A 24,713-nucleotide genomic window follows, 5' to 3' on the forward strand; every position below is an offset into this window, starting at 1 on the left:
ACATTTACGATTTGGTTCTTTCTCCTTGAATATACTCCAAATGTTTTAACACAGAGACCGACAAACATCGTCATTTTCATGCTTGTCTCTCTCTTCCTTATTCCTAATACTTACTTTTCTGTCCTTGCAAAGATAACGGCCTAAGACAGCTACTGATTCTAACACCAGATCCTACCAGTACAGAAACTATCACCTGTCTTCCTCTGACAACTTAATAGAATCTCTAACTATGCCAGAGAGAGCCAAGGGTGGCTGCTAGGTGGTAGCAGCAACAGGTAGAGGAAGACTTTGCAAAGCCAATGGTTAGCCTCAACTGCCTAGAGACAGGATATGATTACTAATGAGCTTCTGGCTTCTTTTTCTGAGAAGAGTCTGGGCTGTCAAGGTTCTGTGCAGTGAAGGACGCTCCTCCATACCTCTTGGTTATAGAAACTCTGGATTCTTAAAGGATCTCCAATGGCCTAGCTACAGAACTAAATATTTTTGACAATGCCCTTCCCATAATAGGGATTTAACTTAAAATTTTTGCTTTAAAAAGCATGACAATTGGGGCGCCTGGGTGGCTCAGTGGGTTAAGCCGCTGCCTTCGGCTCAGGTCATGATCTCAGGGTCCTGGGATCGAGTCCCGCGTCGGGCTCTCTGCTCAGCAGGGAGCCTGCTTCCTTCTCTCTCTCTCTCTCTGCCTGCCTCTCAGTGTACTTGTAATTTCTCTCTGTCAAATAAATAAATAAAATCTTTAAAAAAAAAAAAAAGCATGACAATTTTGTGACCTTGTTATTATAATATAGAAGTATATATATATTACTAATCAAATAACATTCTCCAAGATTTAAAAAAGATACCTTGAAAACCATCTCATACTACATAGCAATAAGAAAGGTGTAATACTGTCTTCTAACAACAGTCAGATCATAAAGGAGGTATTCTGAAAGCAATCTGAATAATTATTGGTGTGTAAATAGCATTTATCATCTCATATTTATGAAAGTGCTTCTAAAGTATGTTTATGAGCTGAACAGATGGCCAAAAATATTATTTTAAGTCTCCCTAGCATATGTTAAGGAATGATGAAATTCTCTCTTCAGATTAGTTCATCAGTGTGGAGAGTCAGCACTGGGAGGCCTATTAGATGGTTTCTGATCTAATCTGTAAGCAATGAAAAAATAAATCCCACAGGATCCACTTCAAATCCAGTTAGAAGTTTACTTGATTACAACAGTCGCTGTGGGAAAGTTCCTTCTCAAACTGAACCCAAATCTGCCTTCTAACTCAATGATTCATAAGTGAGGCAATTTTTGCCCCCAGAGAGCATTTGTCAATATTTTTAGACATTTTTGGTTGCCACAACTGGCGGTGGGGTACTTCTGGCATCTAAAAGATAGAGGCCAGTGATGCTGTCAAATACCCTACACTATACAAAACACCCCTCCATCTCCTGCCAAAAACGAATTACCTGACCCCAAATGTCAATAATGCCAAAGACAAGCCCTGCTCCAACTGCTGCTTGTTGATCCTAGGAAGGCTTTTTGAAGAAACACAAGTCAACTCTTTTTTTCCCACATGTGGCACATTTAAAAAAAAAAAATTGAGAGCTACCCTACGACACAGCAATTGCACTATTGGGTATTTACCCTAAAAATAGAAATGTAGTGATCCGAAGGAGCATGTGCACCCGAATGTTTATAGCAGCAATGTCCACAATAGCCAAACTATGGAAAGAACCTAGATGTCCATCAATAGATGAATGGATGAAGAAGATGTAGGATACTATGCAGCCATCAAAAGAAATGAAATCTTGCCATTTGCAATGATGTGGATAGAACTAGAGGGTATTATGCTGAGTGAAATAAGTCAATCAGAGAAAGACAACTATCATATGATCTCCCTGATATGAGGAAGGGGAGATGCAACGTGGGGGGTTTGGAGTAGGAAAAGAATAAATGAAACAAGATGGGACCAGGAGGGAGACAAACCATAAGAGACTCTTAATCTCACAAAACAAACTGAGGGTTGCTGGAGGGAGGTGGGGAGGGAAAGGGTGGTGGGGTTATGGACATTGGGGAGGGTATGTGCTATGGTGAGTGCTGTGAAGTGTGTAAACCTGGCGATTCACAGATCTGTACCCCTGGGGCTAATAATATATTATATGTTAATAAAAAAATTAAAAAATGAAACTCTCTGTATTACTCAGCTATCATCACCAAAATGGTGTGTAACAAACCATGCCAACAGTTACATTCACTATAGCATGGGGTACCTGTCTGGCTCACTCAGTGGAGCATCTGACTCTTGATCTTGGGGTTGTGAGTTTGAGCCCCACATTGGGTGTAGAGTTTACTTAAAAAATCAAATCTTTAAAAAGAAAAAAAAGTTATTGGCTATTGCTGCCATTGGGAGCATTGGATTTATACCTAGGGTATAAATCTCTAATGGGGAACCCATCTTCTAGCAGTGTGCAGGGAGTGTGGGCTCTCAGGCTCCTACTGCTTTGTATTAATGCTGTGTTGGCTTTATGAAATTAACTAGGATGTTTCCATGTTTGTTTCTGGCCTAGAATAGTTTCATCTCCATCAGATTTATCTTTCCTTTAAGTGTTTGCTCCAAACAAGACCTCAAACCATGATGCCAATATAAAACAAAACCAAGCACAAAAGAACCTGGATGGAGATTAAATGAAAATTGGAGATAAGATCTGCACTTGGATTGGATGTGAGTTATAAGAAAAGGGGAGAATCAGGAACCGCTTCAAAGATTTTGGCCTATGCAACAGGAAGGGCATCAACTGAAAGGAGGAAGATTTCAGAGGTACATCATTTAAAGATGTTGTTCCACTGTCTTCTGTCTGCCAGAATTTCTGAAGAGAAGTCAACAGTCTTTCAAATCATTATTTCACTGAATATATAAGGAGAAAAAAATTCCCCTAGATATGGAAAAACAGCCTACCATCTGAAACCAGGACTTTAATCTCAAGATTGAAATATTCACTATTCAAAGTTAATATCTAAGTAATTCTTTGTGAATCAAAATATTCAACTTAATTTGTGGTGAAGAACTTTAGCATAATGAAAAAGCTGATAAAACCAAATAAATCTATTCTTTAAAATAAACTTTAAGGTTGGATTGATTCCTTAAAAAAGAACCATAAAGATTTCTGAACATTTATGTATACAATACAAAAAGTCTGGTCTCAGGAACTTGGCTAAAACATCCTCCAGGAATAGCAATGGAAAACCTCAGAGTACCTCAATGAAACACATTACAATGTGAATGATTTCCCCAGGAATTGTGCAATGCAGCAGCCCTGATGTGAACATTCTAGTTCTCTTTGGAAGAAATGAGGGGAGGTAGAGGAGTCAACTGGTACAAGTGGTATCAGCAGTGAAGAGCATCCTTGCTGATGAGAAGTAGGCACTGAACAGATGCAAATGCTCCCAAAAGAGCCACGGAGCTTCACAGCATCAAGCTGGGGTGGTTGAGGAATGCCAGACTAATCAATAAAGTTGAAAACAAGGTAGTTTTTCTCTCCCTTTCAAACTGTAAATATTAGATATAATGGATAAAATATATATTCCTATTGGACTGAATGAAAGAAGAAACTATGCTAGATGATATTCCAAAAATGTTACTTCTTTCTAGTGCAAATCATCCATACACAGTATCCTGCCCCTCACTACTAAGAAAAATATACCTGGGAGTTTCTCTAAGAAGAAAAAAAAAAAAAACTAAACCCAAAAAACAAAAAAATTAAAGGTAGCAGTAGATGAAGAAAATGACAGACTCACACATGAAGAAGAAATGAGAAGCAGAAGCCATCAGACTGCCTGAGCTGCACAGGGGCTGGCCACTCAGCCGTGTGATGAGAGAGACAGCAGTGTTTCGAAGAGTGGACAGGAACATATCTCAAAGAGCCACAGCCTGCGTCATTCCTTTAGCCAAACCCTGTGAAGCCATCCACTGAGCTGCCTGTTTGCACACTGCATGAAGGCAGCTACCTGCGCTCTGCACACATGGGAACATATCCCAGGCTGCTGGTCTCTAACAAGCCAAGATTTAGAGAAAGGACAAACCCAAAGCATAATTTTCCATTCTCAGTTACTGATAGAATGAAAACACATAATGAAAAAATATATTTTATGACAACACTGATGACATAGTACAGCATATGGAATATCCCTGTGTCATAAGCAGTGGCAGTTAGTTATGATAATTTATTATAAGAAATTAAGATTTTAATACATTCCAAAAAGAGTAAGAATTGCAGATTAAGCTCTATTGTTAAAAATTTTCCTTGTGTCATTAACAGATGTTATATTTTTTCCTACTACTTTAGAATTGTTGATGTAGTTATCAAAGAAACTTACAAAGAGCCTTCATTTAAAAGTCTAAACATGTAACCAACTTGACATACTACAAAGATTATACTTAAAATATTGCAGTAAAAAAATGAATGAATGAAAAAAGTAACTCACTGGGTTACAACACCAAGAATTTATTCTCATGCTCATTGGTCAGAGGGTTGACTGCACTTTGGCTGAATATGGCTGGGCTCAACCGGGCTGCACTGCTGTAGACTGCTGGTACGGCTGGGTTTTACTCCTCATTGCTGCTGCACACAGGTCTGCTCTATATATGTTCACTCTGGGGTCAAGGTCAAGTAGGCATTAACGATGTAGGACATGTTCTCATAAGTCCAAAAACGCAGGCACAACCATCCAAGTAGTAATTGAGCTTCTGATTTCCTTATGTTCCCTAATTAACTGAGTTCAATCTCAGGGGCAGGGAAGTACATCCTGGCCACCATGAGGCCATACAAGGGTGTGGATGTATAATTCTATAAAAGGGAATGACAAATTGGGAAAAATGGAATCTCCTATATTCCTCTTACTTTTATTTTCCCTCAAGTTCAACATTCCTCTTACTTTGATCAGTCACCATAAGATACTGCTTCTAGGTGTTTCACCATACTCACACTGTTCTTCTGTACCAATTTTAGTCCTTCAGTACTCCTGTTAAATCACAATGCTCAGAACTGAATATGATACTCCACATGGGGTCTGACCTATATTGATTTCTCCTAGTGAATGGCTAAAGAATTTAAAACCTTACCTAGAGAGGAGCACTGCCAAGAAAATATAAATGAAATGATTTGGGAAAGTTTTGGTTTTTCTTAAAGATTTGAGAGAAAGAGATGTACACCCGTGTTCAAGCACATCACAGACATGAGCAAGGTGAGGGGCAGAAGGAGCGGGAGATTTCCCTGCTGAGCATGAAGCCCAACAACGTGGGGCTTGATCTGCTGACCCTGAGATCATGACCTGCGCTGAAATCAAGAGTCAGACAGTCAACTGACTGAGTCATCCCAGTGCCCTGATTTGGGAAAGTTTTAAAAATAAAATACTAGCTTCCCTTCCCTACTGAGTAGTAGTTAAAGACATTTTTCTTCTAAAGCATAAGACAAGGAGGGGATGCCTGGGTGGCTCAGTTGGTAAGGTATTTGCCTTTGGCTCAGGTCAGGATCCCAGGGGCCTGGGATTGAGGCTTCTTACTCAGTGAGGAGCCTGTATCTCCCTCTGCCTCTGCTGCCCCCCCTACCTGTACTCTCTCTCTCTGACAAATAAATAAAAAATCCTAAAAAAAAAAAGCATGAGAGGCAATTCAGAGTGATAAACCCAGATTCCACATAAAGAAATTATCCTCTAAATTCTGTTTTTTAATTTCAAGAACCAAATTCTCTACCCTGATAAGAACCAAATTCTTTATCTTTAGGCCATTTTAAAGTTTATTAAATCACTTAAATATAAACTCTCTAAATTAATTTCAGTTAATTCATTACAATTCTGAGCTAGGTATTATTTTTGTTCTTCCTGAAAGATGAGGAAATTGAGGGTTAGACAGAAGTGCAGTGAACAATGTCTTTCTTAACTCTAGGCCAGTAGGAAAGACACCTCTTCCCTCCACCAGGAACATTCCTCCCTGACAACCTCCTTCTTTTGCTGGCCTAGCTATTATTCATCCTTTCAGTTTCTAGTCAAATAGCACTTCCTCCATAAGCTGTGCCTAGCTTTCATTTTATGAATCAATATTTGAGTCCATCTAGCAGTAAAGGACTCTAAAAGGTGCTGGGGTGAACAAAACACACACAGTCCTTGCACTTAAAAGGCTTAGCATCTGGCTGGAAAAACTTAAGTAACTACACAGCTAACCAATTAATTACAAGCGCAGGAAGCACTACAGAACAGAAGCACATTACCACCTGAGTGTGAGTTAGAGCTTGACTTCTGTGTGCTCACAGCTCTTCCTCCTCACAGCATTTAGCACACTTAATTATAATTAGCTGTTTGTCTTTAACCCACACTTTATTCCCCACTGTGAGTGGAAAGTACAGGCATTAACTAAACTGTACTGTCATAGCTTGGTATAACTTCTGTTTAACACAAATACTTAATATTAATGTGTGGAATGAGTGATTAAACAATCAAACGAACTTGACCAAAATACTAAATTAATGAACCAGAATAAGACTTGAATTTAGGACTCCAATTTCCATACTTTTGCCTTTATATAGCATTACTAAGAAATGGTAATGATTCCAAGAAAGTTAATATTACCCTGCTACACAACTACAAATAAAAAATAATTAACTTATACATACATATTATTGATAAACTATACCTACTTGTAACATGAAAATCTATGTACACACAAGTATCATACAGTGTCTCTCTGATACTAACATAAATATACTATAAGTAACCCCATAGACCTTATTTATTCTGATAACTAGTTAGGCATTTGTAATGAAATATGATAAACATATAAACTTGCAGATTTAACTGACAAGTTACAAATGAGCTCATGCCTAAATAAGTTGTAACAACATTAGCTATAATATATATAATAAACACAAATATATACAAATTTGGGATTATTATTTTAAAATGCAATGAAAAGTAACTTCTTAAATGTATAATTCAAAGTTCATGCTCCAAAGAATAATGCTATATAAACTCTTGCATATAATAAAACAAATGTTCTTTCACTCTATAAGTATATATTCATAGCATGATCAGCCGGCTATCCTAAAAGCTAAAGACATTAAAACATTTTATTTTCTTCTGAATATTGCATTTTCCCCTTGAATTTATAGAAATTGTAAATACAACCCCCAAACTGCTAGCACATCCTTCTTTTACTTTCCTCCAAAAGAATCACTTTAAGCTAGTCTTATGAAGGGGATTAGCACCATCTAGTGAAAGAAGCTAGCAGAAAAATAAATTCCATTAGGAGAATGCTACTGGAGCCAAAAGAAAATTGTACATGTAGCAGTATAATAGACCAATTTCAGAAATTATAGAAAACTGTAGCAGTAATACCCCTCCTGATTATGTTCTATTTATTTATATTGGACTCTAACAGATGTTAGCTATTAACATTACATTTGTTCTAAAAACCTAACACTCATTATTATAATTCATCAAAAAACTGTCAGAAATGTTCTAATTATGGAATGCTTAAAATGAAGAAAATTTGCTTTATTGGAAGCACCACTAAATAAGTCCAACCCATGAACTTGTAGTCAGATGTAATGGGCTGTGACTCAGTCCTTACAAAGAATAGTCCTTGGAAAGTCATTATACATTTTTGTACAAGGAAGATCATTTTGGTGGCTGAGTACATGCCAGATTCACATGAAAGTATGTTGAGGAAAGACTAACCGGTTGGGGGTTGACGGAAGTAATGCAGACAGGAGATACCAAGGCCTAGACTAAAATGAGGAACACGAGTCCAACGGGGTTAGGGATCACCATAGCAGCAGGATGACTATAAACTAATGCAGCAGTTTTTAAAATCTGGGCACAATTTCTTTACCTGATTCTCTTATTATCTTAAACTATACTAAAATAGTTACTCACTTGTGTTTAGTCTTATTTTCTCTATTAGAGGGTAAGCTCCTTGAGGACAGAAATTCCTTTAGTATAGATGTTAAATAAATAATAATTAATAGGATATGTGCGTGGGGGGCCACTTAATTTAATAATATAAATTGTGGAGATAACAAAAAACACAGCAGAATTTTCTTAAAACTACTTTTAAAAGAATCCTCTCAGAAATTTAAGAGAAATTTTATGTCAATTATGTACATTACAACTGTCAAATGCATGATCACTGCCTCATGATGATAATTTTTGCGTGGTGGATGAAAAGCAGTTTGAAATGAGTTGATCCTTTCCTACATTTTTGGATAAAAGGTCATTTCATGTATTATCATTTTTTCCTCTCAACTTATTTTTTCAAAGAATACAGCATGATTTATTCTTAAATGTTCAAAAGCAGGAAAACTATTAATTTTTTCAGATATATATATGAAGGTAAAAGTTTCATGTTTTACCTTCAAAACAAAGCATGTATATATGTTAAAATCCTAGCTTTCAAACCTGGTTAACCTAAGGAATTGATAACACAAAATCAGGGCAATAGTTACCTGTGGGGGAAAAACTATGAGAAACAAGGGACTCTAAGTTCTCTCTTAATGTTCTAGTTTTTAAGAAAAAGGGAAGATCAGTTGTTAAATGACACAGATATGTTTAAATGTACATTTTAGATGCATAACATTACTTTACATTAAATAAGAAACATTTTTCCCCTTCTCAATTTCAAAATTCAGTTATACTGCCTATCCCAAAAGTGGGCCAAGATGTCAAATTAAAGACTAAGGCTTTTACTGAAGATAAAGGCAAACCAATAAAAACAAAAAGGCATAAAACCTATAAAAATTCACTTATAATACATCAACTACACATTCAACATTATTAGTATAGCAAAATAAAAATAAATTTTATATATGCTAAATTCTACCCTAAAATTCTAAAATACTCTAACCAAAATTTTTATTTTCCTACATCCTTTACTTCTGCTATTTAATAGTATTTTCCCTTTACAAGTTATCCTATAAATTTAAATTGTGAATTCCTAAGGCAGAGAACTCAAATAAGGATGATTATTTAGACCAGAAGATTGAATATTCACATCTAATTGGCACATACCTGAATTTAGGAAGAACTGGGGAGAGTCTCCATGAATGCCCACTGTGCCTGGTCCCAAGGAGTCAGAAAGGGTATTTACAAAGGCAAATACTCCACTCATGATTCCAAAGCCTAAGCCAGAAACTAAAGAGGAAGAAACACGTTAGACCCTTTTCACGCCAAGATTTCTCTTCAAATCAAGTTTCCAAGGACTAGAGAACACTATTTTGACAGGCAAACGGTATATGTGCTGCTGGAGAAACAGTGGAAGGCTGGCGCAGGGAAAATTGTGCTTGGCGAAATGATAAACAGAAAAGGATGTAAATAGGGAAGTGAAGGGAAATGAACAGTGGAATATAGCAGAGAAATGAAAAAAGAAAAAGATCTAAAAAGGCACAGAAACAATAGGTGAGAGAGGACACAATGCTGCAGTTCTGGCTTTGGTTTATGATTACAGTCCGTAGAATTAAGTATGAGGGCTTGAAACTGGAACCAAGCTTGAGGGATGACTGTCTATAGTAGAAAGTAATTTCTGGGTCAAACTAGGTTGACTCAATTTAGGGATCTAGAACCAATCTTAAAACATAATTCTAAAAGAAAATCCTGCAGAGATATTAACTATATTAATATAGAAAGTCCTCCTATCAGAGCCAAAGTTAGGGTAACAACCCAACGGAGAAAATAGTAACAATACTTAAAAGCTTAACTAGAGTATTAAAAGCATATTAAAAACTTAACTAGAGTATATGCATATTAAAAGCCCAACTTTCAAACCTGGTCAACTATTTAATGAACATACAGGTCACCTGTAATTATTTCCCTTTACATAACAGTCCTGGAAAGCTAGAAAAACAAATAATGTGCACCAAAAGGTCAAGGCAATAATAAAATACTATTTAAAATCTACAAAGATGGTGTGCCTAGGGGGCTCAGTCTGTTAAGTCTCTGACTCTTGATTTTGGCTCAGGTCATGATCTCAGGGTCATGGGATTGGATCAAGCCCCACATTGCGCTCCATGTTCCGTGGGGAGTCTGCTAGAGATTTTCTCTTTCCCTCTTCCTCTCCCTCTGTTCCTCTCCCATGGCTACCTTGTGCAAGCACTCTCTCTCTCTCAAATGGGTAAATCTTTCTCCTAAAAAAACAAACCAGGGGTGCCTGGGTGGCTCAGTGGGTTAAAGCCTCTGCCTTCAGTTCAGGTCATGATCTCAGGGTCCTGGGATCGAGCCCCACATTGATCTGTTCTGCTCAGCAGTGAGCCTGCTTCCCCCTCCCTCTCTCTCTCTGTCTGCTTGTAATCTCTGTCAAAAAAACAAAAACAAAACAAAAACAAACAAACAAACAAAAAAAACAGAAAACACAAAACTACAAAGATATAAAAAATAAAAATGGCTTTTATGTCAAATCTGGCTTTTTCTCTTAATGACACCATGCAGTTCCAACTTACCATAGGCCAGCAATCGCATAGAAGGTGCTGTCTCATCTGGGTTTATAGTCTTCAAACCCTCGCTGGCTTTTCTAAAATAAAACCACACAATTTTTTAAAAGGAAAAGCAGTATATCAGGAAAATACACAAGGTATTTCAAAATCTACTTATTGAGGCTTCTGCTCAGGTTATACCTTAAATCTAAAATTCATTTAAAGAGTCTTAACTATAGAGAACAGATGGTTACCCCAGGGGAAGTGGCTGGGGGATGGGCTAAATAGGTGATAGGGATTAAGGAGTACACTTGTTGAGATGAGAACTGGTGATGTATGAAGTGCTGAATCACTGCGTTGCAGAAATGAAACTAATATTACCCTGTATGGTAACTGGAATAAAAGTAAAACCTAAAAATAGTAAACAAAATAAAACAAAATGCATTTAAACTAAACCCAGCAAATTTTCAATTAACTAATATCAACCAAAATTTCCAACCAATTTGCCTTTTATCTGACTTTTCACAAAGAAGGGGAAAAAATAAGAAAAATATAACTAAACAAGCCATCAGGGATTGAACTTATAAGAAAAAAAAAGCAATGGTTCTATTTTCTGAGCTCAGTAAATATTTAATTCAATGTCCTATCTATCACTCTGAATTTGTCCCCTCTTACGAAGTACTTAGACCTTCAATCCCACCAGGGTTATAGCTATTTTGCTACCCTTCCTTTTACCTTCCATTTTGTAGAACCTAAATTATACTCATCTTCCAAAGTCTCTTTTAGTAAGCACTTTCTCAAAGTCATCTCTACCAGTGACTGATAATCGCTAATCTCTCCTTACTCTTCAATCCTAGAATGCCCATGATCTGAGCTCTCATAGGGTTACTTAATCATATGATCTTCGGATGATAAAATATTCTACATATTTGTTTCATATCCCGATCAGGCTTCAGGGGGGAATTAATCAGAGAAGATGCTAGAAAGACAATAAATGAATACCTAAATGAAACATTAGAATACTGGTCACTAAGAAATAATCTTCAGTGATATCTGTGCTTCTGTTGGGAACAATTCTCAAACTTATCTTGAGTCCCTACTCCCATGCAGATGTATTAGGTAGGAATGCAAGGTGTAGCTGTCAGTTCTATTACTGTCACGATTACTAACATTTGTTGGCTAGAAACTCTGCAACAATGATCCTGACTCAAAGGATATTTACATTGTATTTACAAAAAGGTATATTTGTTAAAGCAATAAAGAAACCAAACATTTTAGATTGATTTTTCACCAAGGGCTGAAACAAAATGAGTTAGGTTAACTCTAAGAGTAGAAAATTTGATTAACCAGAAGATACGTATACTCTGGGCATTGTGTTAATTTAAATTTCAAGGTATTCGTATTCAATATAGCAGGCTTATTCATTACATAAATATAAATACCATTGGTTACTTTAAATTAAGGCAATGTAGAATTCAACCATAGTAGTAATAAGAATAATGAAAAGGACCTTTTTCTAGACTCAAAAGAAACAATTTGCCATTTCAGGGCACTCCATTTATAAGCATTATTTGGTAGCAAGGACATTAATCAAAACTTAAGTGGCTGTATCATCTTTCTCTGGAGCAGTAACCAACCAAAATGTTCAATTTTCCTAAATAAAATAACCTGTGACAGGAATGTTGTTATAGGCTAATTAAAGGGCACCAAGCCTCTGCCTTGGCTCAGGTCCGTGATCCCCGAGTACTGGAATCCAGCCCTGTGTCAGCAACGGGCTATCTGCTCAGCAGGGAGCCTGCTTCCCCCTCTCTCTCTGCCTGCCTCTCTGCCTACTTGTGATCTCTGTCAAATAAATAAAGAAAATCTTAAAAAAAAAAAGGCTAAAGCTGAGAGACATATATGATAGCAATCTCTATCAACAAGTAGACATAATGGCACAAAAGAATCAAATTTTAGAGGATTTGTTTTATATAAATTGCTCAATAATGAATAAAACATTTTTGCTATCTGGTATAGCAAGGTATCACAAATGTATTAAATATATAAATTCAAAAGTCTAATAAACTTCTTCATTCTATGTTGCAAGTTTATGACAGGAAAGGTCTATGGAAACAGTTCTCAACACTAATATTAGGAAATGGAAAAGTAGAAAACACCATTAGTTTCCATGGTCATGATGGATAGAACACATGATGTAAGGGACAGTGTTTTTCTTCTTATTTTTTAAAAAAACACAGAGTTTATTATTTGTTTCAGGGGTACAGGTCTGTGATTCATCAGTCTTACTCAATTCACTGCATTCACCATAGCACATACCCTCCCCAATGTCCATAACCCAGCCACCTCATCTCTCCCACCCACTTCTACTCCAGCAACTGTTTGTTTCCTGAGATTGAGTCTCTTAAGGGATGTCTGGGTGGCTCAGTGGGTTAAAGCTTCTGCCTTCGGCTCAGGTCATCATCCTGGGTCCTAGGATCGAGCCCCCCATCGGGCTCTCCGCTCAGCGGGGAGCCTGCTTCTCTCTCTCCCTCTGCCTGCCTCTTGCCTACTTGTGATCTCTGTCTGTCAAACAAATTTTAAAAAATCTTAAAAAAAAAAAAAAAAAGTGGGGCGCCTGGGTGGCTCAGTGGGTTGAGCCACTGCCTTCGGCTCGGGTCGTGATCTCAGGGTCCTGGGATCGAACCCCGCATCGGGCTCTCTGCTCAGCAGGGAGCCTGCTTCCTCCTCTCTCTCTCTGCCTGCCTCTCTGCCTACTTGGGATCTCTCTCTGTCAAATAAATAAATAAAATCTTTAAAAAAAAAAAAAAGTCTCTTAAGATTTGTCTCCCTCTCTGGTTTTGTCTTGATTTTTCCCTCCCTTCCCTGATGATCCTCTGTCTTGTTTCTCAAATTCCTCATATCAGTGAGATCATATGATAATTGCCTTTTTCTGATTGACTTATTTCACTTAGCATAATACCCTCCAGTTCCATCCATGTGATTGCAAATGGCAAGATTTCTCTTTTTGATGGCTGCATAATATTCCATTACACACACACACACACACACACATCTTCTTTATTCATTCATCCATTGATGGACATCCTTTCCATAGTTGGGCTATTGGGACAGTGTTTTTAATTTGACCATTTTACTGAAGGGGAAAATTCTGTTTACATTTATTACTATTTCCAAGAACAAAAAAGAAAAAGTTCAATTTTTGAAATATAAACTTTGTGTGGGCACCTGGGTGGTTCAGTTGGTTAACCGTCTGCCTTTGCTTAGGTTGTGCTTTCAGGGTCCTGGGATAGAGCCCCACCCTAGGCTCCCTGCTCAGCAGGGAGTATCTTCTGCTTCTCTCTCCCCCTTGGCTCTTCCCTACCTCTGACTCATGCTCTAATAAATAAATAAAATCTTAAAAAAAAAAAAAGAAATTGTAGTAATGATTATCTTAACATTTTTTCTATAAATGGAAGATGTTCTAAAATTAGGAAATATTTATGGTATCAGCATTATAAGACAAAACTGGATTAAATTACAAAAGTTCAAGTCAAAAAATGTTTAATGTATGTTTTAGGCAACATATGCAACCATAATTTGGATTTTTTATAGAAACTACTATAGGAAGGACTATCACTTGTGGCCACATGCCAGTTTCTCACAGTACCGCTCTTAGCTATGCTGAAAGGTACAATTCATTTATTCATTCTTCAAGATGAAGTACTTGTTCCCAAGGCCTGACCCATGAAATAAATCTATGAGACTGCAGTGATAAATATTTTGATTCAATTTCATTTATATAAAAAACTTTCATATTGTAATCTTGGCACCAAATTCAGATAGCAAAACTGTGATTGAAGTACTTTTTTTTTTAATAAACATATAATGTATTATTAGCCCCAGGGGTACAGGCCTGTGAATCGCCAGGTTTACACACTTTACAGCACTCACCATAGCACATACCCTTCTCAATGTCCATAACCCCACCACCCTCTCCCTCCTCACCTCTCCGCCTCCCTCAGTTTGTTTTGTGACATTAAGAGTCTCTTACGGTTTGTCTTGGAGCAGTACTTTAAAGTTGAAAACCTACTTTGGAAGTGGAGATAGATAATATATTAATTAAACCAAAGTTCCTATGTTTGAATGTAGTACAGCACGAGAGCAAGTTAAACATATTTATATGTTGGTCATGAATAAAGTATCATAATAATTCTCAAACTTGTTTTAACATATAACTACATGACAGCCACCATTTCTTAAAATTTGCTAGAAAAATATTTACAATAATGCAAAGGCTTGGTGAAGATGCATTTTGCAATGGGAAGTCAAGTCACCTATTAGTACAGGTTTGTCCTATTTTCTGTTTGTTAATTTCCAAAGGCCCTTTCAGAGGAATAATCATGGTTTCCAAAGAAGGCCAAAGAGGCTTCTCTGAACTTGGTGGCATGGGAGCCTTGACAGACAGCCTTTCCAGTATGTCCCCACTCCCTCACTGTCCTCATTAAAAATAGCAAGCTATGTTCAGCTTGTAGTCCTTTAGAACCATAGGACAGTGGCAATAAAAGGTTGCATGCCAGGTATAATCCATAAAGAAACAAGGTGGTAAAGACCAGCAGATTTAGTCATTCCAGGTAAGTCAGATTTTAGAACCTAATATCCTAGGGAATTGTTAAACCCATGTCCCTAAACTGTGAAAATCTATTCAAAATTAGGTCTGCTCCAAAAGTAGGATGAACATATGTGAAAATGCAAAACCAACATGAGCCAGTGATACTGCTGACAGGAAAAAAACAGTGCAACCTGAGACTGAGTTTAGAGTACAGTACCCAAGTAAGGGTGGGAAAGACCACTGCTCTCTGTATGACTTCGACCACAGAAGGGTACTGTGTTGGGTCCTAAGCACAGGTAAACTCCAGGCACTAACAAAAACAGGTGTCTATTGACAAAAAAGAGATGGAAAGGTTTAGAAGCCATATCTACATCTTCTGAGGGCCAGGTAAAGGAATGAGGTATGTGTAGCCTTGAAAGAGACAAGATGACAACAATGGAACAGAGATTTCATTTGGCTCTGTGGGGCAGAGATCAGAAAGAGGGAGATTTTGATTACCTGAATATATTGTACAGTTAAAAATAATTTTGGAATTAAAGTAATTGCTGTATATCACAAAACATTCAACCACAGCTGAATAGATGTTCCATCTATTAAGGATTATATTCTTGTGGAAGTTTAAATTGTTCCTACTTGGTTATTGCTCTTTGATAGTTTCAGAAACTAATGGAAATTTCATTTTTAAACTTTTTCTAAGATTTTTACTTCTAAGCAATGTCTTCCTGGCTTGCTATTTGTAATTAAAAGTGCTTCATTATTAAATTTCACTATTATTAAAAGCAACCAGTCAGGGGGCGCCTGAGTGGGTCAACTGGTTGAGAATCCAACTCTTCTTGATTTTAGCTCAGGTCATGATCTCACAGTCATGAGATCGAATCTCATGAGATCTCTGCTCATTGTGGATTCCTTTTGAGATTCCCCCTCTCCCTCCACCACCCTCTTCTCTAAAATAAAGAAATGAATCTTTAAAAAAAGAAAAAGGCAACAAGTAGGGGCAGCTGGTAGCTCAGTTGTTTAAGCCTCTGACTCTTGATTTCAGCTCAGATCATGAGCTCAGGGCTATGAGATGGAGCCCCACACGAAGCTCCACATTGAGCATGGAGCCTGCTTAAGATTCTCTCTCTCCCTCTGCCCCTCCCCACCCCCATACTTTAAATAAATAAATAGATAGATAAAATATTTCAAAGCAACAAGTAAAAAAATACAGAAGGCCTGGCATGTTGGCAAGAACAAATTATCAGAAGCCTATTACAAGAGATGTTTTTGAGACTCTGTCTTGATTGCATACATGAAATTTGTGGAATGCCTTAATTATCTCATTTGCAGAAATAAAAAGAGCACACTCATCACTTTATTAAGGCTTACTATGTAATCAAAGCCAACCTCATGACTGCCTGAAAGAAAATATGGTTTTAAGTTCAAGCTGTTTTCAAATCCACGGTTTCATGTGAGGTCCTCATGGATCCTACAGATGACCTACTTCCTGGCCTTAAAAAAGAACTCATAACCATGGTTTTTTAAATATATTTTTCTATTATAGACATGAAATCACATGAAACATCACAAAATAAACCCCTGTTCTCCCCTAATACAGCCAAAATAATAGTAGGCATAATCTCCATAAGAATTATTTATTTTCAGTGGTGGCAAAGAGAAGCACACATTAATTTTAAGCTGGAACAGTTTTTCTTGTTATTTCAGTGATTATTTCTCTAGCTTATTTTCCTGCAGGGCACTTATTATCTTCTAGCATACAGTGTATTTTCTTGTTCATTCAGTATTGGCTCTTTCCACCATAACCTCCATGAAGACAGAGGATGGTCTTTTAATCATCCTGTATCCCCAGTGCCTAGGACAGTGCCTGGCACTGAGTAAATTCTCAAGAAATGTTTTTTTGAATGAGTGAAGGAATAAATGTCCACAGGTTAAAATACTCAGTATTTGCAGGGCACCTGGGTGGTTCAGTCGGTTGGGCATCCAACCCTTGATTTCAGCTCTAGTCATGGTTGTGGGAACAAGCCCCAAGATGAGTGGGCTCCACTCATCTTGGGAGTCTGCTTGAGATTCTCCCTCTCTCCCCCACTCCGTCTGCCCCTCCCCACCACACAAATGCACTCTTTAAAATAAATAAATCTTTAAAAAAAATACTCAATATTTTCAGACTGGAAATGTACAAATCCTTGACTTACAACTCTATAGGAAGGCACAGACCCTCAATACCACACTATATTAAGGTTTCAAACTATTAAATCATAATTCAAGTATAAATAGGAAAAAAAGTAAAGCAAATATTTAACTTACTTTAAGAGTTTATAATACACAAACCGAAACATTTCTTGGATAAGGACTGAGACCAACACTCCCAAGATCAGCAGATATTTCTGTATTGGTCCATCTTTGTTGTCAGTGATGGTTCTTGCCATGAACCAAAAAAGGGAGGAAAACAGCAGAGACACCAACCAGAAAAAAGCTCTGAAAAATAGAGAAAGGTGTAAGTGAATAAGATTCATAATGATTTAAAAGTGAGAAAACCCTACTTAAGATGGAACAGATTTCCTGACTCTTTTATAAGAGGGGGAAAAAAGGTCTTCATAAGTAGATGCCCTGGATCATTTTTTTTTTTTTAAAGATTTTATTTATTTATTTGACAGAGAGAGATCACAAGTAGGCAGAGAGGCAGGCAGAGAGAGAGGAGGAAGCAGGCTCCCTGCTGAGCAGAGAGCCCAATGTGGGACTCGATCCCAGGACCCTGAGATCATGACCTGAGCCGAAGGCAGCGGCTTAACCCACTGAGCCACCCAGGCGCCCTGGATCATTTTTTTTTTAAACATTTATTTATTTAGGTTTTTTTTTTTTTTAATTTATTTGACAGATCACAAGTAGGCAGAGAGGCAGGCAGAGCGAGGAGGAAGCAGGCTCCCTGCTGAGCAGAGAGCCCGATGTGGGGCTTGATCCCAGGACCCTGAGATCATGACCTGAGCCAAGGGCAGAGGCTTTAACCCACTGAGCCACCCAGGCGCCCCCTAGATCCCTTTTTCTTAATCAATGGTTCATTTTCCCTGGTGAGATAAACATCCAGTCCAAGAGGAATGTGAGATTTTTTTCCTAGCAATCATTTTTTTCCAGTGGCTCTGCTCCTTCTAAAGTACATCTGCAAACTATCTGTCAAGGACTATCTAGCTAAAAACCTGGTTATTTGCTACTCTTCCTCATTAGTGCTTTGCCCATTCATATGCAAATACGTATCTTTCTCTCCCCCACCACCCTGCCCCCCCCCCCCAAAGTCTACATCTCTATTAACGGAGTGATTGGTATAAAATTCAGAGGTTGAAAACCTGTTGAAATCTAAGTCAGCTTTCCAGGCTTGGCTTCAACGACACACCAGAGGATTTTCATGACTATAACAAGCTTTACAAATTTTTTGCTCAAATCTCCATTGTTTTTTAAAATGACCTATCTGATGCGGCACTTTCAATACTGTTGTGAGAGGTGAAGCAGCTCAGAAAAGGTGGTTATCACTGGCCTACCACGGTTGTTTCTCCAAGTACTAAGTGAATCTCAAAGGGGGAGGGGAAGGAGGAGGGGCCCCGGAAGAGCGGCCAGACAGGTGAAAACCGGAATTATGACCACATTCGCCGCAAGAGTTCAGTATTTACCAAGCTCCTGCAAAGAGATGCACTGACAGGTGCTTCGGTGTTTTCACGGGTTGCCACGGGTTGCCACCCTTTGGCTCTACACCTGAATCACCTGGGGAGCTTAAAAAAAAAAAAAAATCCGTAGCCCGAATCCCACCCCCTAGACATCACGATTTGGCTGATCTGGGGTAGGGGTCCGGCACGGGTATGCTTTAAAGCACCTAAGCTCCGGGGGCTAATGTGCTCTTAACCCATTTGGGATTGATTACAGATGACTGTGAGAATCTGAGGGCAACTAGGGACCCCCTCCAGTAAAATAAAAGATGAAAAATTTGAACTTACCCACAAATTTTTCATACAATTTTAATGGCTGCACAACTCACCAGAACCCACCCACAGACCTACTCGGCAAAAACTCAGGAGCCATACATCAGGGTTTTCTGAGCTCCTTCCCCAAAGCCCGGCCTGTGGGGTCCTGGGGCTCTTTTTCTTTTCCCGCCGACCCTCGGAGGACGAAGAGTACCTGAGGAGCGGGATCTCGGCTCTCCCGGTCCCAACCCTTCTCCCCTCCAAAGCCCACAAGGTCGAGCCCCTTGACGGGGACGCCCGGGGTCGCCGCTACCTCCGGCAGGGGAGGAGAGCCCCAAGTCCGGGTTTCCCGGAGCAACCGCCTCACCCGATGATGAGGAAGATGACGCGCAACGGCTCGGTGGCGATGGTGAAGATGTAGAGGGCCAGCGCAGGCCCGAAGGCAATGAAGGCGCAGCCAAAGAACACGGCCGCCGTCATGGCGACCGCGGAAGCCGGCCGGGAGGCCTAACAGGGACGCAAGGTGCGCCGGGCGCTGACAGAGCTGAGCGCGGCGCGGGGGTGCGAGCAGGGAGCAGCGGAGGGGCTGGAGGAGACGCGGCGGAGGCGGGGCAAGGCGGAGGAGGCGGAGCAAGGCGGAGGAGGCGGGACAAGGCGGGACAAGGCGGAGGAGGCGGGACAAGGCGGAGGAGTTTGGAGGCGGGGCAGAGGAGGCTGGAGCGGGCGGGGCGGAGCGCAGCGCCGCAGAGGGGGGTTGGGGCGGGGCAGAGGGGGTTGGAGGCGGGGCGAAGGGAGCAAGGCAAAGGAGGTTGGAAGCCGGGTGTGAAGAGCTGGAAGCCGTGGGGCGGAGCGGAGCGCAGAGCCTGGGAGGGAGTGGGAGGAGGAGCGGAGGGAAGTGGAGAAGGGGCGGAGGGAACTGTGGGAGGGGCGGGGCGCGGTGGAGGAGGTAGGAGTGGGGGCGGGAGCCGCGGGGCGGGTTAGGGCGGAGCGGAGGTAGGGGTTGGGACGCAGCGGAAGGGGTTGGAAGCTGGGCGGAGCGGGGCGGAGGGCGCCGGGGGCTGGGGCCGGGCGGAGAAGGGGTATAACGACTGAGGCTGGAAGGCGGGGGCGGGGGCGGGGGCGGCCTCAGCGCCAAGCTTTCCGCTCCACTTGGCATCTATGGCCGCCCTGATGCAGAGGCTCTGTTCACTGGCGACTTTAGCTGAGGGCCACGATCCCCGCCATTACCAGCACCACTCGCTGGTGCACATTGATCAGGCCATCGGTGCCGGCTGGGAGGTCACTAGGAAGAGAGGAGATTCCTCAGCCCGCTTTGCAGCCAGAACGGAAAGATTCCAGATCCAATGAAGAAAAGCAGCTGCAGACAGAAGCGGGATTCCTGTTCTAAATAGAGTTGTCTTTTCTACTTTTTAAGTTTTTTTCTAAATAAACTTGTCCTTTTTAAGGCACATTTTGCTACTGGCACAGTTAGGGGGACTTTCTGCTCTGTTATATATAATACCCATATAGCGGTAACCCAGGCGATAACTCATAATAGTATAAGAATGAAATAGCAATAAGGGAAGCTGTCCTCAGGATTGTTTTTGTGTGTGTGTTTTGTCCGCACACCCCCAAGTCTTTGGAAAAGTTGTGCTTTTTTTTTAGAGAGGGGGGAGCAGGGGAGAGGAAGAGAGAATTGTAAGCAGTCTCCAGGCCCACTAAGGAGCCCCATCTTGCAACCTGACCTCATTCACTCCACAAAATCCTTCTTCATTTTGAAATGGGTTATACAGCACCTACTGAAACTCAGGCTGAGACAACAGTGCAAAATGATAGACTCACCATTATGTAGATTCTTTTGGTTCTATGCTGAATCAAAGTTATGAAATGCAGTTCCATCTCTTCAGCTCCATGCAGAAATACCTTCACAGAAGCATAATATACTCAGGTCCTTAGCATAAATTAAGATTTTTATCCGACAAACAACCATCTACATTTTTTCCTGTACATTTGATAAAACTTTAATTATCGGGTGCCTGGGTGGGTCGGTAGGTTAAGCGTCTGCTTTCAGCTCAGGTTATGATCCCAGGGTCCTAGGATCAAGTTCCACATGGGGCTCCCCACTCAGCAGGGAATCTGCTTCTTTCTCTCCCTCCGCCCTTCTCTGCTGATACACATGTGCTTATGCTCACTCTCTAATAAGTAAAATCTTTTTAAGAAAACATTTAATTATCATTGAATATTTTTAATAGACCCATGCTTTATTATTTGAGTTTGAAGCTAGAAAAAAAAATTGTTTTCTCCTGACAAATGCATACACTCAGCTCTGAGTGCTAACTCATCATATTCAGGCCTTGACTCCAAGAAACTAGAAGCTAAATCTATCTTCTGGGTTTGTTATACTTACTGCAATGACTTCAGAAAATGAGTTACTCTTTTAGCCTTATTTTAATGACTTGATTACCCCAACTGTAACTAGATTCATGTGTCTTGGTTAAAGCTGCTTCAAATATTTTGGAAGTAGGCAACTCAACACGCAGAACTATAAGTTGAGGGAATTTGTATTCATAGTATCTTGACCATATATCAATTCAATCTTAGTCCTCAATCCTAATTTAAAAAAATGGGAAGGTAGGGGCACCTGGGTGGCTCAGTGGGTTAAAGCATGTGCCTTCGGCTCAGGTAATGATCCCAGGGTCCTGGGATAGAGCCCTGCATTGGGCTCTCTGCTCAGTGGGAGGCCTGCTTCCTCCTCTCTCTTTGCCTGCATCTCTGCCTATGTGTGATCTCTGTCTGTCAAATAAATAAATAAGATCTGTAAAAAAAAGGGGGGGGTAATGCAAAATGTAATGAGTTTGGCCCCCCAATCAGTAAAGACATCTTTAATGAAGTCCTCTGGAATACAAAAGAAGCAAGCAGCTAGACCAAACTGACAAAGTCACCAGTAAAATAGTCCTCTTCAGCATTCATGGTTATTTACTAGAAAAACTAATTTTAAGTTTTCTCCAAATAATAGTACCTTACACTTACATAGGGCATTGCTGTTTAAAAAGCCCTTTTACATGGACTTCAACAATGCTGTTTATAAGAGAGAGGTTTGAGGCTAAGTAACAGTGCCATTGACTCCTCAAGTTCCTTTTGTTTGCTTGGTTGGTTTTTTAAAAGATTTTATTTTTTTCAGAGAGAGAGCACAAGCAAAGGGAGCGGCAGGCAGAGGGAGAAGCAGGCTCCCTGCTGAGTAGGGAGCCCAACTTGGGGCTCCATCCCAGGACCTGAGCCAAAGGCAGACACTTAACCAACTGAGCCACCAAGGCATCCCTACTCCTCAAGTTTTCAATTAAGAAGTAAATGGAAAACAAAATTTCCAAAATGACATAGCTTTCTTCAACATGTTAATTTTGATGATCGCTAAAGCTCACTGATTCTCTTCTAACACTTATTAAACACCTACTATGTGCCAGACTCCTTCCTGGATACTATAGATACAAAGCTAAAGTCTGGTCCCCATGCTTACAGGAACTTAGAGTCTAGTGGGAAGAGAATAAGAAGACAGTTAGAATCCAGTGTGTTGAAACTCTGGGCACACATGGGAGGGGGCTCCTAACCTGGATGGGTTGTGCCCAAAGTATTCCCAGAGAAACCCTTACTGAGTCCTGAAAGACATGGAAGAGTTAGCTAGAAAAAGGGTAGGAAGTCAGTAAAAGGTGCAGCATAAGTGAAGGATTGAGAAAGCATGGTGGTATGTTCGGGAAACTGCAGTTACTGGTGATGTGCAAAATGGGTATGAGTTAGGGTATGACAAGATCCCAGGCCACAGAGAAAAGATGTGGGGGTGGTAAAGCTCTTTGTTTGCCAGGCTAAAGAGTTTAGCTTTTACCCCAAGGTTGTGAGGTACCACGGAAGGATTAAATTTGGCAGTGACAGAAGATTCCTGTTGGTGCTGTGAAAACTGGCTTGGAGGAAACTAAGAGTAGAGACTGGGCAACTGGTTAGGAGAGGTTGCTGGGCAAAAGATGGAACACAGACAGGAGCAGAAACAATGGGCAAGTGGATAGATGAGGAAGAGATAACGGTGTTTGATCTATAAGACTTGGAGGCTACTTGTCGACCTAAGTAGATGATTGTGCTAACATCTACCATGAGGGAGAAAAGAGGAAAGAGAACAGCATTCTCCTCCTGGGTTTAAGGATTGTTGGTGGGAACTGCTGGGGAGCAAGAAAGATGGAAAGCAGAGTTAAGACACAGACATGTTGTTTGATGTACCTGTAGCAGATCCCAGGGGAGATGGCCAATAGGCAGATCAATTTGGAAATCTTCCTGTCTGCAAAGAGGGCGGGGCTAGAGATATAAACTTGAAAGCCGTATTAGTTCCTATTGCTGCTGTAACAAATAATCACAAATGTAGCACTTAAAAAAACACAAAGTTATTCTCTTAGGAGTTCTGGAGGCCAGAATTATGAAATGACTTTTCCAGTCTAAAGCCAGTGTCAGGGCCAGGCTGGTTCCTTCTGGAGGCTTTAGGAGAGAATCTCTTCCCCTTCCCTTTTCCAAATCCCAGAGGCTACTTACCTCCCTTAGCTCACAGGCCTGCATGCTCATACCTTCACTCCCTGTCATCTCATAGTTTCCTTCTGATTCCAACTCCTCCTGTGTCCCTCCCATAAAGACCCTTGGGATTACATATTACTCCACCCCAATAATCCAGAACAATCCCCCCCCTTTCAAAAGCCTTACCTTGACCACATCTGTTAAGTCCTTTTTGCTATGTAGAGTGACATTCACAGGTTCCAGGGATCAGGACATGAACATCCTTGGGGGCCATTATTCCCCCGATCACAGAAGTTATGAGCATTTAGAGCCATGAAAAAGGATGAAATTATTTTTGGAAAAGTGGACAATCAGGAGAATACTGTCGCAGAAGCTATGAGTACATTTCTGGGAGGAAGAGATATACTGATCAAATGCCACCAAGAGGTTAGCCAAGATAAGGATGAAAAATTGTCTGCGACTTCAGCAACTAGGCTACTGTCAGTGAAGTGGCTGGGGAGGAAGCCAGACTGGAGCAGGCTGAGAAATGAAGGAAAAACGAAAAAGTGAAGATGGTAACTGTAGGCAACTCTTTGAAGAAGCTTAGCTACAACAGGAAGAAGAGAAAAAAGGGCAATAGGGGAGAGAGACACAAGGCCAACATCTGTGGCATTAGGGTGCTTAGATGATGAGGGGCCAGGTGTAACATGGGATAAGAGTGTGAAGGTGGAAGAGAAAGAGCTTCAAGTTCTCTGAAGGGCAGAGGTGGGAGGATGAGTGCAGAAAAGAGGCAGCGGTGAGAAAGGCACAGAAGAGAAGGGATGCTTCTGCTCCAAGAGGAAGGAGTGAGGATGAGTGGCGTTGGGTGCTGGACCTTGGTAGGCCATAGGATAGAGAGGAAGAGATGGCTAACTGATGCTTTTCTCCGGGAAACAAGAACTGAAAGACTTATCAAGAGTAAAGGCAGAGAAATGGGAAACTTGAGAACAGTGAAGTTTCAAAATGGTGCTGGGGATGAACACGAAAGGCTATGACCAGGAATGTGCACAACCATTGTGGGAGAATAGTGACAGGGCTGGAGTCTCAATCTGTGGCATTTGGAAGTGAAAACCAAACAACAGAATCTAAACTTGACAGGACTAAGAAGGGAAGGATGATCAATTTAAGACTGCCATTCTGTAACAATTCTGTAACAGAATCACCTCAATGTATTCTGATCTAGGTAAGAGCAGGA

General features: G+C 40.3%; 1 protein-coding gene across 6 annotated transcripts in view; it reads right to left on the minus strand.

Annotated features, from left to right (window-relative positions):
* APH1B (aph-1 homolog B, gamma-secretase subunit) overlaps positions 1-20,034 on the minus strand; it is a 49,638-nt gene extending 29,604 nt beyond the window's left edge. For 4 of the 6 annotated variants that reach the window (XR_014313408.1, XM_082737289.1, XM_082737288.1 and 1 more), the window contains exons 1-4: positions 19,341-20,034; positions 17,331-17,501; positions 10,469-10,539; positions 9,045-9,167 (exon numbers count right to left, since the gene is read on the minus strand). Coding sequence is in view for 5 of the 6 variants with exons in the window: in XM_082737289.1 (XP_082593415.1) it covers positions 9,045-9,167; positions 10,469-10,539; positions 17,331-17,501; positions 19,341-19,453 (478 nt within the window). In the remaining variant the exon portion in view is untranslated. The remainder of the gene's footprint in view (positions 1-9,044; positions 9,168-10,468; positions 10,540-17,330; positions 17,502-19,340) is intronic. The other 2 variants (XM_082737291.1, XM_082737290.1) reach the window with 1 other exon arrangement.
* Between the last annotated feature and the right edge of the window lie 4,679 nt (positions 20,035-24,713).

The sequence above is a fragment of the Mustela nivalis genome (genome assembly GCF_964662115.1).
Source record: "Mustela nivalis genome assembly, chromosome: 6".
In the NCBI taxonomy this organism is placed as follows: Eukaryota; Metazoa; Chordata; class Mammalia; order Carnivora; family Mustelidae; genus Mustela; species Mustela nivalis.